The 14,905-nt window shown below is 44.0% G+C and overlaps 1 protein-coding gene and 1 non-coding gene across 2 annotated transcripts; both read left to right on the top strand.

Moving 5' to 3' along the window:
* The first annotated feature begins 3,702 nt into the window (after positions 1–3,702).
* On the top strand, positions 3,703–3,774 carry trnaa-ugc (transfer RNA alanine (anticodon UGC)). The gene has a single exon. It is a non-coding gene; the product is annotated as a tRNA-Ala (tRNA).
* An 8,449-nt stretch (positions 3,775–12,223) lies between these two features.
* snai1b (snail family zinc finger 1b) lies at positions 12,224–14,670 on the top strand. Its single transcript, XM_062391063.1, has 3 exons — positions 12,224–12,480; positions 12,815–13,363; positions 13,702–14,670. Exons 1-3 carry the CDS (start codon positions 12,399–12,401, stop codon positions 13,881–13,883), a joined length of 813 nt encoding a protein of 270 aa, XP_062247047.1. The 5' UTR covers positions 12,224–12,398; the 3' UTR covers positions 13,884–14,670.
* Positions 14,671–14,905: the final 235 nt, after the last annotated feature.

Raw genomic sequence — 14,905 nt, 5'->3', positions numbered from 1 at the left:
CACTCAGAGCGTTGGAGCATATAAACCTGAACCGTGCAAGGGTTCAGGATTCCTACGGTGTGTCACTGCCATTAAAAACACAGTGCTCCCACTGGAAAAGAACGAAATACAATGTTCAAGAATTAATTCCACATTAACTTCACTGTGTCGAATAATATATTTTTAAGTTCCTGTTTACTTTCTGCAACTTTTTACATAACACTGGTCAATTAGATCTTTACACTAGTTGGGGCATTTACCAAAGTTTAGCTAATGGGGATTGACAGAGACTCTTGATGTACAGCGTATGAATGTTTTGTTCAGGACTCACGTGAAGGCCTGTCATAGAGACTGCATGAGTTGAAGACAAGTGGACCACACCTAACAGGGCTATGCCTCCAGATATTTAATCACATTTTTCTTCTGGCAGACTTTGTCGGCTTATTGCCGTACCAGCGAGAGACCACAGCAAGAATCCAGCACAGTGAGAGCCTTTGAATGGCAGGATGATAAGGTTTCGGCCTATACAGTTACCAGGTGCTAGGCAACTCGCACAGACACTTGTACACAAACACACACACACACGCACACACACAGTCACCCTGCAGTGATGATAGTGATATCCAAACCCCGGTAACACGGTGACTGCAGACATTTAGAAAGAACAGTTTGTGCATCTTGCGTTTGTGCTTTCAAACTATTCAGCAGAAGTCACAGGACTGGCAGAGCTTGTTATGTCATGTCTTTGGGGCTCGTTTTGCCAAGTCAGCAACTAATCATACACAGAAAAGGCAATTCAAGACATTATCCTTTAGTGCATTTGATTACAGCCACATCATGCACAAATGATTGGTGCTTCAATACACCGCTCAAGGACACAGAGAGAGAAGAGGTTATGGTTTTCCATTGTCTTCTTCTTCTGCTTTAGCCAGGCTGCAGGTTTCACTGAAGTTGCCTGGCTTCCCTGGATTCCCACAGTTTGCAGAGAGGGTGGGAGAAATGGGTGAAAGGTTACAGCAATGGGTCCCCTTCCCTCCCCTCTCTGCCTGTGTTCATGAATGTGTCATGAAGCTCTTGTTTAACAGCGTGCCTGCCCTTGCTCCGGCTGACACCACTGACACAGGCATGTGCGGCCTCCAACCAATCAATCCCTGGGCGGTAAATGCTGGTATTTATTTTGCGGTTGAAGACCAAGGTGTGGCGATGGACTGGTTCAATCAGAGGTCTGGCTTCTTATGTGTTGATACTTGAAACAGTTTATGAACTTACTTGTAAAAAAAAAAAAAAAAAACATAGCCATTTGACAGCTCATCCTCTTCCTTGAGTGTGCTGGCGAATGATAAGACAGCAGCAGCAGAAGATACAGAGCACCATTACATGACAGGGCCAGCACCAGTGCAGCAGGCCAGAAATATGACACAGTGGGGTTGTTCAAGTGGCAGATCTCTCTGCATTGGACTGACATTTTAGAGGAATGACTTTGCAGAGCTAATCAATGCTGTCAATACAACTTCCATATCAGTACATTAAATACATGAACAGTTTTTTCCCCAAGACAGTGGGGCTCACAACCAAGCCCCCTGCATCACACTGACTCTGCTGACCCCCCCCCCCCCCCCACCACCACCACCACCTCGCACATAATTTATAACTCTATATTATTGGCATTATCACCAATCTCTGCACCTTAGAACCGCACGTAACTCTCTTACTGTATATATTGTTTTTGTTTTTATATTGTTGTTTGTACAGTGCACCAACCACTCCAAGGCAATTTCCTGTATGTGCAAATATACATGGCAATAAAAATAATTCTGATTCTGATTCTGATTCTGATAATGTGAATAATAGTATTTCCCCAAATGTCAAACTAACACAGAAGGGATCTCCATCTGCATCCACATCAAAGTCGAAAGCCACCCTGTGATGTGAGCTATGTCAGACAGCGGCAGGACATGAACATGCAAAATACAAAGACTCATGTAAATCATAGGTGAAAAAGCTTTTGTAGAAAGTTCAATGGTCGCCGAATGCTGCTGCTGCCAAATATAATTCTTTTCTGCTGCAACCCTTTAATATCTGTGCCAAATGTGTCTATGTGCATTTGTGTGTGTGTAAGTGTGTGTGTGTGACAGTGACAGTGACAGGGATTGATGAATTACAATTACCTAAGTACATAACTGAACCTGTGCTGTACAAGTTTGAGCTATTTGTATTTCACTTGAGTATCAAATTGTGGTTACTTTATAGTTCACTACATTGAAATGAATAAATATTTGATTTTTTTTATAGCTCAGTTAATTACAAATCATTAATTTCATGTTTATGAATAGAATGGAGTTAATTTGTTGATAAATCTAATAAACGATTTCCTTAAATAGTTTGATAATCAATATTCAGGCGAAAATGACACAAATTGATCTGCTTTAGCTTTTCAAATTCATTGATTGGCTGCTTTTCTTTGGTTCTTATTGTGGTAAATTGAATGGCACAGGAACTGAACCACTATTTTTAAAGTTATGGCTCCATCTGGGGCAAGGTGTTATTTAAGATCTTATTTATCCCCTTGGTATTCCCTTGTGATCCTATCCACTGTAACGTCTGGAGGCCTGTGGCCTTCGTTTATCACCTTCCGCATCTCATGTTGCATACCGTCTACACTGGCTGCCTTCCAAAGCCCCATACAGTCCTTAGATAACCCTCTACCACCACACATGTTACTAGTCCTTACTCAGCACAACACAGAGGCAACATGGTGTCACCGCTTCAAATTTACACAACAACCCCCCCCCCCATCTTCCTGTGAGATAACTCTACAGGCCTGTGTGTTTACATCCAGCAGACCCTGTCACTCCTTTCCTTCTTTCCTTTCCTCGTCTCCCCTGCAGCCCTCCTGAAGGCTGTGTGTCACATGTCCATCCCATGGCTCTGTCCCTACAAGGCTAAAGCAAACAGGGCCTGTAAGTGTGTCCTTGGCAAGCATGTGCTGATAAACACAGACATGAGTGGGGACAGGCTGTGCTCTCCAGAGGGGGCACGACAGGCCCTCGTTCAGGCTCCCCTGGAGGATATTATGAAACGTAACAAGGGGGCTATTTTAAATTCCACTAAGGATTATGGAGAAAGCAGTGAGGTGCAGCTGCTTGTGTGCGACTGAGTTGATCAGTGTGTATTCGGAGGCATGTGCGTCTTTGATGAGGACATGTATTATTCCTACTCAGGGTCCAGATGAAACACAGTGATCCATTTCTCCTCATCCCCACCAATGTGCTGTTTCCTTCCCTCCAGCGTGGCAGGAAGAGGTGGCCCCTTGCTCAGATGTGTCCTCTTGCTCAGATGTGTCCTCTGACTGAAACCCAAACATGACCTGGTGGCTAAAAATAACACCGAGCGAAGATCAGAAGGAAAACTCAGCAACTTTCTTTTCCAGTCTTTCCAACCTGTGTCCACACAGCTGTTGTGTTGAGGAACCGGCTTTAGAAACAGCTATAGCACCTCGACGTGCCTTTAACACTCGAACACTCTCACTGATCGAAATATGGTGCGTGGAGCCAGGTCAGGGTTAAAAACCAGTCTAAACTTTGTGACCTGAATTACATAACTTGGCCGCAGAGCAAAAATATCCAGCCCAACAGCCGTCTCCTTTTACAGCTCTGACGTCTCACGGAAGATCAATGCGTATGTATCTATTAATAGGATCATGTCTACTCGGTCATCACGGAAGGGGATGTAGCTCAGTGGTAGAGCGCATGCTTTGCATGTATGAGGCCCCGGGTTCAATCCCCGGCATCTCCACACTTTTTTTTTTTTGCTTCCCGGGAGCTGTTGTCTTTCCAGCGAAAATAATTTAGCCAATGAAGTTGGGCTACATTAAATACAATATCTGTTTACCATACAATTATAATATAATAGGAAGATATGTCGATCTTTTAAAAGAAATATGGAGTGGTATGGGAATGAGAAAAAATAAACACATTCTTGGATGTTTGTATATGATGTATATATAAACAATATATAATCTTATTGGAATATTTACATACATTTATTTATATCTATGTATGATTTAAAGTGTATGAGTTCATGACCTCAGTACTGATATGTGTTTCATTGTGGTGTGTATGTTTGACATGTACTATAAAGCAGAGGATTTAAGTTACTTGACTTAATATCTTTCAAAATTATGACGAATCAGACGTTGGTGATGGCTTTGTGCTCACCATCGAGGGCCACAGTTTACAGTCAAAGTGCTGACCCTATGCCTCCACACACACCCACACACACTCAGGTTGACCCCAACCTAATAAGAAATATGTCTGTATTAATGTCATCTTCTTTTAGCAAGTAAGTCTAGGCCAGCTCTCCAGCAAGCAGGACACACTATCTGCCACGAAACAAAACCACTCTGAGTCTAACCTTCACATGTACTATTCAGGTTGTCCGTAACTGCCTAACCCACTTACAGGGCTGTACATTGTGAACTGAAAGAAACACTTTTACTTACATGACACATATCCATTCCCCTAGTCAACATTCCTACTGGTGGAAAATGATGAGAAACATTAGCCACTCCTGTCTGACCCTAACTATTGTTTGACAGTAGTAGTCAAGAAACAAGCATATTCAGAAAATCAAGGTTCTGTTCAATTTGATTTGTATGGCGCCAAATCACCACACAACATAACATCTCAAGGGACTTTGCACAATAAGGTTCATTAATACGGAGAAACCCAACAGCTCCTACAACGAGCAGGCACGGTGGGGAAAAAAACTCCAACAGAGCCCGGCCCAGTGTGGACGGCCACCTGCCATGACGGGTTGGGGTGCGAGAAGAGAAATGGGTAAGATAGGAGAGGTGAGTGTGGCAAAGGGAAAAAAGAAGAGAAGAGAGAGAGGAAGAGGGGGAGAAGAGAAAGGGAGAACAATCAGAGTTGAATTGAAGCACTGTGAACGGACGACAATAATAGTAATAGGCCTACTTATGGACGTGATGACGTTATTAATAACAACAGCAGAGAGAAAAAGGTCAGTCTTAGTCTGAACTGGAAGGTCCTAGAGTGTAAATATCAGATGTCAAAGCTGCTAAATATGTCCAAAAGGCTTGTTGCGGGACGTGTTAGGAAATTTAATTTCCATAAAACAAATAAAGATCATGAAAACAGGTCAGGTAGGTTTCGCCTGTTGCTGAATCAGTTTCCTCGCTGTCACACATCATTACTGAAAACACTGTTCGGTCTAACCTGAGGGTTTTGTTGCTTACTCATGAGACAAAACAGGAAACACGGCTGTGTCAACCCTGTGCCGAACACACACACACACATACAACCACACAAACACACACACATAAACACACACACTAATAGCAGACACACACACGCACGCACGCACACACATTCCTCAGTGTCTAGTCTCTACCATTGAGCTCAGGATGTCTCTGAGAGGTAACACCTGTTTGTGTTGTATTACCACATTGAGTCACTTATCACCCATTATAAAACTATGTAGCTGCAGAGTGTTGCTAACAACCTCTCCTTGAATCTAAACTCTGTACCTGCAGTAACAGGCTGTTTGGTGAGTAATGGATCGGACCTCTGAATTACTGTAACCGCTGACCTAGAGACACCTCATTGTTGTTCTTTGAGCACCCTCGTGTGGACCGTGTTGGAACAGTCTTTCGATAGATCAGGAGAGGATGTCTTGACCCGGAATGACCTTTGCAGAAAGGTCAAAGGATCATTTAAACTAAGACAAACAATACAATTCTGTGCCACAGTGAGTCAACTGATCCTGCATCTCTACCTTTAAATATGGAGAGTAAAGCTCATGATGGCAATTTCCCTCTGCAGAGGAGTGTATCACAGAGCATCTGTTCCTGCAGCAGCTTCACCTGCAGCTCTGTCTCCAGACAAACTCTGGATCTCAGACTGTCAACATGAAGACATGAGGCCTGGTGCCTCATGTCTTCTAGAGCAGTCCCTAAATTCTCTAAAAGTAGAGTAGGAGCCAGAGCTTTTAGCCATCAAGCCCCTCGGCTGTGGAATAATCTACCACTTTCAGTTCGGGAGGCAGTCACCATCTATTCGTTTGAAAGTAGGCTCAAAACCTTCCTTTTTGATAAAGCTTATAGTTAGAGCTAATTAGTGCGCCAGAACGTTACTTGTTCTATTTTATGACACATGACACACAGAGCTTCTCTTTCCAGCTTATCCTTCCTCTTCTCCATCCCTATCCCCCTTCCCCGGAATCCCTTTGCTTTATCACCCGCAGATCCAGGGCCTCTGTGGCCGCACCATGGATTGCGGTTTGTGGATCACCCACCGGGGGTCGCGGTGATGGATCCAGTGTGGCGGATCCTGAATCATGTGGGCTGATCATGGTGCTGGTGGCGGACCCTGTGTCGCGTTGGCATTGGGCACGGGTGGTGAACCAGGACAGCGGTGGTGGCTTGTGATGGGTCCTCCTGGTGGGCGGCGATGGACGGTGACTGAGGACTGGAGTGGCGTCTGGTCTGGATGGTGGATCGTGGTCTAGATGGTTGCTGAGCATGGACTGTGCTTGCAGCGGGACTGCTTGGCATGTCATGTTGGGGTTGTGTTTCGGGATGTCTACCCTCATCAATGCTGCTAGAGACTTTGATTATTGATGATGTTCTCCTGCACGTGGCATCTATTGCACTTCTGTCCGTCCTGGGAGAGGGATCCCTCACATGTGGGTCTCTCAGAGTCTCAGCTTCTCACTTTACTTCCTCATCACTGATCTACTGTGGGTTTGTTTGGGAGAGTGGTTCACTGATGGAGGAAATGCTGAACTAAAAAGGACAGAGACATTAGCAGAGATCCTATATGTTTTGTCTGAAAAGAGGTCTTAATCTGTCTCAAATTCCAATTGTTCGTTTGTTGTTTATCCCTGAAAAGTGTTGTTGAGAAATCCAATCAGAACACATCAGAACTCATCATTAACAACACTGATAGTTTCTAGTGTTGTATATATATACATTTATATTATTATATCATATATGTACTACATTAACATCATTGTGGTATGATTTAAATATATAAATATAAAAGTAGAAGGCTTGAAGTTGCTTGTATAATTGGAGCAGGCAGTTACAAAAAGTATCCACTAGAGGTCAGTATAACAGAGCATTCCGTAATGTGCAGAGAACTTTCAGACATCAGCGCGGCACCGGAGATCAGATGCACAAGTGGTGAAGACAAGGCTGACACTTAGCGGTGCACACAAAAATACAGACATTCAATAACGAAAGAAAGAAGAAAGAAACAACTTTTTGATGTAATGTCCTAGAAATAAAACAAAGACCAGAACTAAAACTAGAAAAAGGTATAAAAAGAAGTTAGAAAAAATCACAATGGTGTTTTAAAAAGGATCAAACTAATTAAAGATCTAAGAAAAATGTAATGAGTTGTTTCTTAATACTATGTAGCTCATCTGATATGTGGTGGGAGTTTGTTCCAAACCTTTGGAAAGCAACTCAGAACTTGCAACTCCTGACTCCGGGAAGTTTCAGACTCTTCATCTGGTTCCTCCAAGATCATCAGTTTCCCTCAGAAAGTAAACTGCTGACTGTTGGATGACTTTTAATGGCCCCACATATCACAGGAAAGGTCTGTGACTGTCTGCCGTCCAGATAAGGTTGGAGCAGCTACACACACACACACATTACCCATGTTTGGTTAAAATCCATGTCTGTAGCCAAGTATACAAGGTTTGTTTATTCATTACTGGGTTGTATAACACAGTCAGTTTTTCTTTTCATGCTTATTTAGCCGATATTACTTATGTATTTTAACTCAAATAATATTTCCCCTTAGAAATTTTACTTCATTTAGTAGTTTTAAAGGGTGACGTGGCTAATTTTACTTATCACTAAAGGTTGTGCTACCAAGGCCTGAGTGTCTCACAGGTTGCATGGTGCATTTTAAAATGTGAAGTAAAGGATCGGAGTCCTTCCTCTTCTACTCCTACCAGAGTCAAAATTGTACTCAAGCACAGTACTTGACCACATCTACTTAAAACTCACCTCTGGGTCAAACAGAGATTTTATAGTGTTTATTAATTAGCACCAGTATGGGAGAACTAATGGCTGAGCAGTTTGGGGGCCAGTGGGACACAGAGCTCCATCTGCAGGAGATGCTGCTGGCCGCTTCATGTGTAATGTAAACAATCTGCCATTTGCCCTGTGGATGACGTCATAGCGCCAAGAGTTAGTTCCAGAGACACAACAAGTTAGCGCCAGGATCAGGGAGAGAGACTCAGAGTGTCCTTGATGGATCTTCCCTTAAACATGTGACTGTTTTGTGTCTAATGGAGAAAACTTAACAGAGAGTGTGTACAGGCCATATGTGTGTGTGTGTGTGTGTGTGTGTGTGGGAGTGTGTGTCCATGCTCTGCATTCTTCAAGGGTAATCTTATCTTCCTCCTGCTGGGCTTATGGACCTCTGAACTGCAGGGCAACACACACACACACATACACGCACACACACACACACATACATGCAGTGGATAAGTAATAACCAGCATTGTATGCACCTGATAAACAATAGTTTCTCATATCTCCAAAAGCTTGTTTTGTGTGTGAATCGAAGACAAAATCATGAGGCATAACACAAGTCACGTGTGATAGATGAACAAAGGCAGAGAGTGGATCACTGAGCACAAGTTAAACAGACCAAAGGAACCTCCCTAACCTGAGTGGACAGTGAACTGGCCTCACTGGCAGTGAAAGAAGCTGTGAATCACAGACTCGTTTGTTTCCTTTCAGGTTCGACTCAATGCATCTTGGGAAATCTGCTGAATCCTCTGAATCAACACAAGTACAAAGAAAACTTGACCTGATTTAGGCCTAAGGATCAGTCTGGAAAAACAACCTGCATACACTTCTAATGTAAATGTGCTCAAGTGGCCGTTACCTGTCGTGTGAATGAGCTGAAAGGTAACAATGCACCTGATTGTTCAAAGTCCACCAGTGATGGGCTTTTAAAATGTAAATTGTGAATTTAAACCACAGCTCTGTGCTTTTTGCTTGAGCAAAAAAAAAACAACCACTTGTACGATGACAATAGGTGTAGGTCAGGGAGTTGGCTTCTTTTCAAACACATGAGTGGACACTGGAGGGCAACACGGCCACCACCCATCAGCGCAGACAGGATGCAACATAAATCCAAGTGATGAAATGTATACAATAGACTGAATAAGATATGAAAAAATACATTCCTATATTCAAGTAACGAGGGAAATGATTAATTCCATGAGGTTTATATTAATGACTTGACTCTCCTCTTTATTTTTATTTGTGGCAACCTTATCGTGCTGCAAGAAAACAGTTAATATGTTTTAAAGAAAGTGATTTGATCGATGCATCAGGGGATCGGTTATAATGTTGGATTCTCTTTAGCTTTGTGAACTGGAAAAACCTGAAGGAGAAAGTTAAACAGAAGGAAAGAAGAGCTGGGTTTCAATTGTTCATTTTAAATAAATACAATATTTTCTTAAATAATCTCTTAATTTCACTTAGTTCTGTTTGACATATGTAAGATCTTTTGGGATTGTTGTATTTTGTGGACGATTCAATCGACTTTTGATGCAATACTTATAAATGCAAGGGAATACAGTTTAAACAGAATACAGTATATACAGTGAGAGAATATATATGTCTTGTTTATTTCCCTGTTCTACTGGTGTCCATTAGGGGAAAACGACAATATGATATCATTAAGTTATGTAAATCAAACTGAGAATAAGAATGGTATTCAATAAATATATATTCATAAATCAATACAGTACAATAAAATGCCACACACAATATGGAATAAATGCATCCTAATTCATATCTTAATTTGTCATATTAAACTGTATAAACCCTATATCTATATCACAATTTAATAACAGACACTACAGTACACAAAACGGTGTAACTTCTCAATATAGACTTTCCTTCTGGCCGAAAAGGTTGCATCCACCTTCAACTGTTGGAACTTGATCAGTAAATCATTCCTGAATGTTTCTCATACTTTAATTTAGTTTGAAGAGGTTTCAGCAGCAGTGTGTGAACACCGGCTGGTTCATGGTCCCTGAGGCAGGAGAGGAAAAGAACATCTGTGTGTCATAAGGTCAACTCCCTGTTGTAACACAAATTGTCTGCAGTCACAGACAAACTGAAGTGATCTCCACAGAGGACGAAACTGTTTGAAATCAGCTGCTTCCACTCTCATGGCCCCTTGCACATGTTGAAGGATGGTGGATGCTCAATTTGTCTTCATTTTAGTATTGGTGGAGGTGACAAAGACACAAACTTAAACCCATACCATACGTCGGTGTGTAAACCACCACCAAACCCCATTTGTACAGTCAGAGCCCGCAGCGGCAGCAGCCCCACAGCTCAGATGACTTTCACGTGTGTCTCTGCTTCTTGTTTTTACTGCTGCGCTGCCCTCCTGACCTCCAGTCTACGTGGCGTCGGTGTCAACAATCGCCCTAACGACGTGTGAACTTTTGGGCATGCCGCGACAATGGCGCCTTCAGACAGGTGCATACACCCTCATCACCCACCCACCACCTCCACCAGCACCACTCACCATGCAATAGAAGACTCTTTGCAATGCTAAACAGGACCGTGACATTCCCGTCTGATGACTGCCACCTGATGTTCAGACTTACGGGTTTTGTGCATCTGCAAAAACAACAACAAAAAAAAAAAATCAAGGGGGAAGACCCCATATCCATATCATAGCGTTGTGATAAAATCAAATACACAACTCATGCTATCCGTGCGTAAAATATTTCCACAGGTCGTGCATTCCGTGCGTAAAATCAAAACACAGGCTGTACAAGCCATGCGTAACATTTGTTCACAGGTCATGAATTCCATGCATTTTCTTTATCAACATGAAAGTGGGGGATTAAAATGCAAACAATCGTTACATTTACAATAAAATACGCAGTGAACTAAGTAGAATATGGTGATGAACGGTGTCGACAATTATAATTTCCATTCCTTTGAATTTACAGAACAGAGCTTGAAAACGTAAAATGTTTTAAATCTCTTTAGACCAATATATTCTGTTAAACCTTACTCGTCTTATTTAGGAAGCTATCAGGGGTACGAGCTTCATTTTGGCCGTGCAACTGCGTAAAATCACGCAAATTAAATTAGGCACTTAATTAACAAGAGAAGGATGAAAGATGGTGTGACACTCGTTTCCTCTAGGGGCATTTATCCCGGGTCGGTGGATTTCATGCCAGTTAAAGAAGGCACAGGACTGAATGGGACTCTGTTTGGCTTTACATCATCATATGGCTCCTGACAGCTCGGTTAATTTGGCCCCAGATCGTGCTGTGAGCGAGCAGGAGACCAACAGTTCCTCTTTTATCCAAACGGGCTCATTCCCCGCAGAGAGACAGGGGGAGATACGGGTCAGGGTAAATTTTGGTGGCATTGAGAGGAGCAGCGAGAACAGAGCGTTTGTCTCTTGTACCTTCTCAAAAATGTCTCATCTCCCCCTCTCACCGGGGTGCGTAAAAGCCCCGAGCAACAGGCGCACAAGGCACAGGCGTCAATAAAACGTTTCTGTGTGCGTGTGGAGAAAGAGTTTCAGTGTCTCAACTGCAAACAGGTGGAGAAAAAGTGCGATCATGTCCAGACACTGTCCTTTAAATCCAAATAGAGCAATTTAAATGAGGTTAAAATTTAGGCGCAATTTTGACTTTTTTTAAACCTCAGATGAAAACTTTGGTTTTCACAGATTCCACCGTTTTCTATGCGTTTTATTCGCGTGTAGAGATGAACACAATTTAGCAACTCGTAGTAGCTTTACAGCATGAACCGACAGAGGCCGCTGTAGCCTCAGATAGTAATGACCATGGCTCACTTAAATGAATGGAGAAAGTCTTGGGAATAAGAAAACTATATATTCGTTGATCTGTTTTTTTTTTTTTTTCACAACGAAAAAATTTAACGTTCACATTTTACCAAGGTTTAGGTGTTTGAAATTGAAATGCTCGCTTTTAATACTAATACTTGTCTGCCTGTAGGTAAAACACCACTCAATAGAACCGTGAAACGCTCGATTAGATTTGCGCCTTGCTGCAGCTTTTGGCACATCGGGCACCTGTGGTGAATGGTGCTGGTGGCGCCATGACGCACGGGGTGTGTCTTTGGGCGGAGACCTGCCCACCCACCCCGCTGCTTCTCCCCTCTCTCCTACTATATGAGGAGGCAACTTCGCCTTACCTCATCGAGACACATCCAAGCTTGCCAGAGGTCCCACAGATCTCCTCCGAGTGTCTAACCCGTGCGACCGCAGCCCGAGGAACAGATCCACATCCGTGCACCCGAGCGCACTCCGGCGTGGGAATTGTCACTTTTTTGTTTTAGAGATAAATCGGAGAAACCATATCTCAACATGCCTCGGTCATTCCTTGTGAAGAAGTATTTTTCCAACAAGAAGCCTTACTACAGGGAGAGTCAGTTGGAGAGTCAAACCGGTAAGATTTCCCCTCAGGGATTGAGTTTGTTGCATCTGTTGTTACCTTAGAAGTCTGGAGTAAATCACAGTAATGGGCTCAAGTCAGCACTCAGAACTGACCATGTGGCTGATAAGACACTGTTGTCTTGCATGCTGCTTCCTGTGTGCAAAGCTGCAGAGTGTTTCTAGTCACCTGGATAATTTGCTGAGGGAAAACACAGGTTGACATTCAGGCCTGTGTTGAATGCAGGCTGTAACCAAACACTGAGAGTGAAAAAAAGTTTGCTTTATTCGATTATCCTGTCAAATTGAGTAGAACCCCACTTGACTTCCTTTCCTCTGTGTGTTGCCAGCTTTTGTCCCAGAGAGCTTTCCCCGGGCTGAACTTCCCATGCAGAACAACAGCTCTGCCCTGACCTGCTATCCCAGCAACCCATTCTACATGGACCTCCTGCCTGCACCTATCTCCCCGGTCGACCCCGTGTCTCTGCCTTCGTCACCCCTGGGTCCTCTGGACCTCAGCAGCTCGCCCTCCAGCAGCAGTGGCGAGGAAGAGGAGGACGGTGGGCGCAGTTCAGACCCCCCCAGTCCGGATGTCCTCCAGTCCGTCTACTACTGTCTCCACTGCAGTAAGAGCTACACCAGCCTCTCTGCACTGTCCCACCATCAGACGTCCCACAAACAGCCGTCCCACTGTGCCCCACTGCACCAGAAGCCTGCTCTGCCCACCGAAGTTTCGACACGCCCGGCCTTCCACTGCAAACACTGCCCTAAGGAGTACAACAGCCTGGGAGCCCTGAAGATGCACATCCGCTCACACACTCTGCCGTGCGTGTGCCCCACCTGCGGCAAGGCCTTCTCCAGACCCTGGCTTCTCAGAGGACACATTCGCACACACACAGGTATGCAACCGCTCATATTGGGCCACACCATTGATTTCTTAGGTCTATTGGCTTGTTAATGTAATGTACCTTGTGCTCATTGATATTCATTGATGTCTCCTGATGTGTGAGCAAATGTTTTTGCTCAGCACAGCATAATCTAATCTCAGCCTCACAGTGATTCTGCATGAAAAAGGGGGGCAGTCTGCATTAAGTAAATTAGGGCAGTGATCCTGCTCTTTTGTTGGTTATCTGTAGATCATTTGAAAGACAATGACCAGAGGGACACTCTTTCTGGTCTGTGAATCAAGTGTTTCCCTGAACCTCACAGTTTTTTCCCACCCTCTTCTTCCAACCAGGTGAACGTCCCTTCGCTTGTCAACACTGTAACCGGGCCTTTGCAGACCGCTCCAACCTGCGCGCCCACCTGCAGACCCACTCTGAGGTGAAGAAGTACCAGTGCGGCTCCTGCTCGAGGACCTTCAGCCGCATGTCGCTGCTGCACAAACACAATCTCTCTAGATGCTGCCCTGCCTCATAGACTCACATTCCCTGGACTGCTCCCTTAAGCCAGCCGTAGCTGCTCGACTCCCCCACTCCCCCCACTTCGATAAGTGCCAATACACCCACAGCCAGGAGGCTGATGCCAGCTCATTTCAAAGCCATGACAAGAAAACTGTTGCTTTTATACAACTAAGTGCCTTTTTAAAAATGTCTTGACTCTCTAGGTCTATCTCTTTTCATATTGGGTGACCGCAACACTTTTTTTCCACGTCCTGCCAACTTTGTTTGTTTGTGACTGTGTGATTTGAGGGCAGCTGGACATGCAGTTAATTCCCAGGAAACTCCACTGGTGCCGGCCGGTCCGGGACTGTGGCCATGGTGCAGCTGCTTGGGCGTGTTTGTGTGTGTGTCTGTGGCGGACGCGGGGATGTCATTCCTCACCATACTATACATACATGGCATGTGTGTGGAAATGAGCAAGTGTGTGTGTTGGGACAGCTGTCTGTGTATGGTGCACTGTGGAGGCAGGGCGCTGAGAGACGTGTTAGCTGTGACCTCGGCGACAGGTGACCCCCCCGCCCGCCACAAACACTTTCCACACGCGCTTGTCGTGTCACTGGACATGAAAGGGCCACTTAAGCCTGACCAAAAAAAAAGCCTTCACCAATATTGCCATTTATTAACACTTTTTTGGGGGGAGGATGTTGACCTACAGGTTTTTATAAACTTTTTGGTGAACATGAAAATCATGTGGGAACTCTGTGCCTTTTTTAAGGTTGTGTATTTTTCAGCCACCTGTAAATAAAAGCTTTGTTTTTTTTAAACTGCTGTTGACCCACTTATTCTGTGCTCTAATGTGAATTAGTGTTTCAACAGGCATTGTATTAACTCACAACTCTAAATGAGTTCATCAGGACAGACATGACAGATTCTGAATGGGATGATCGAGCTGAGTGTGTGCGTTGGATGCTGAGTGATGAGGGGAACACCTGCACACACCTGCCGGGCTGTCAACACACAACATGCAGGTCCACAGGAGAATACACGCTTAAACGGGGC

Source organism: Platichthys flesus, chromosome 7 (genome assembly GCF_949316205.1).
Source record: "Platichthys flesus chromosome 7, fPlaFle2.1, whole genome shotgun sequence".
NCBI classification, from domain to species: Eukaryota; Metazoa; Chordata; class Actinopteri; order Pleuronectiformes; family Pleuronectidae; genus Platichthys; species Platichthys flesus.
Note: the sequence above shows the minus strand (reverse complement) of the source record. Positions and strands in the feature narration are given on the sequence as shown.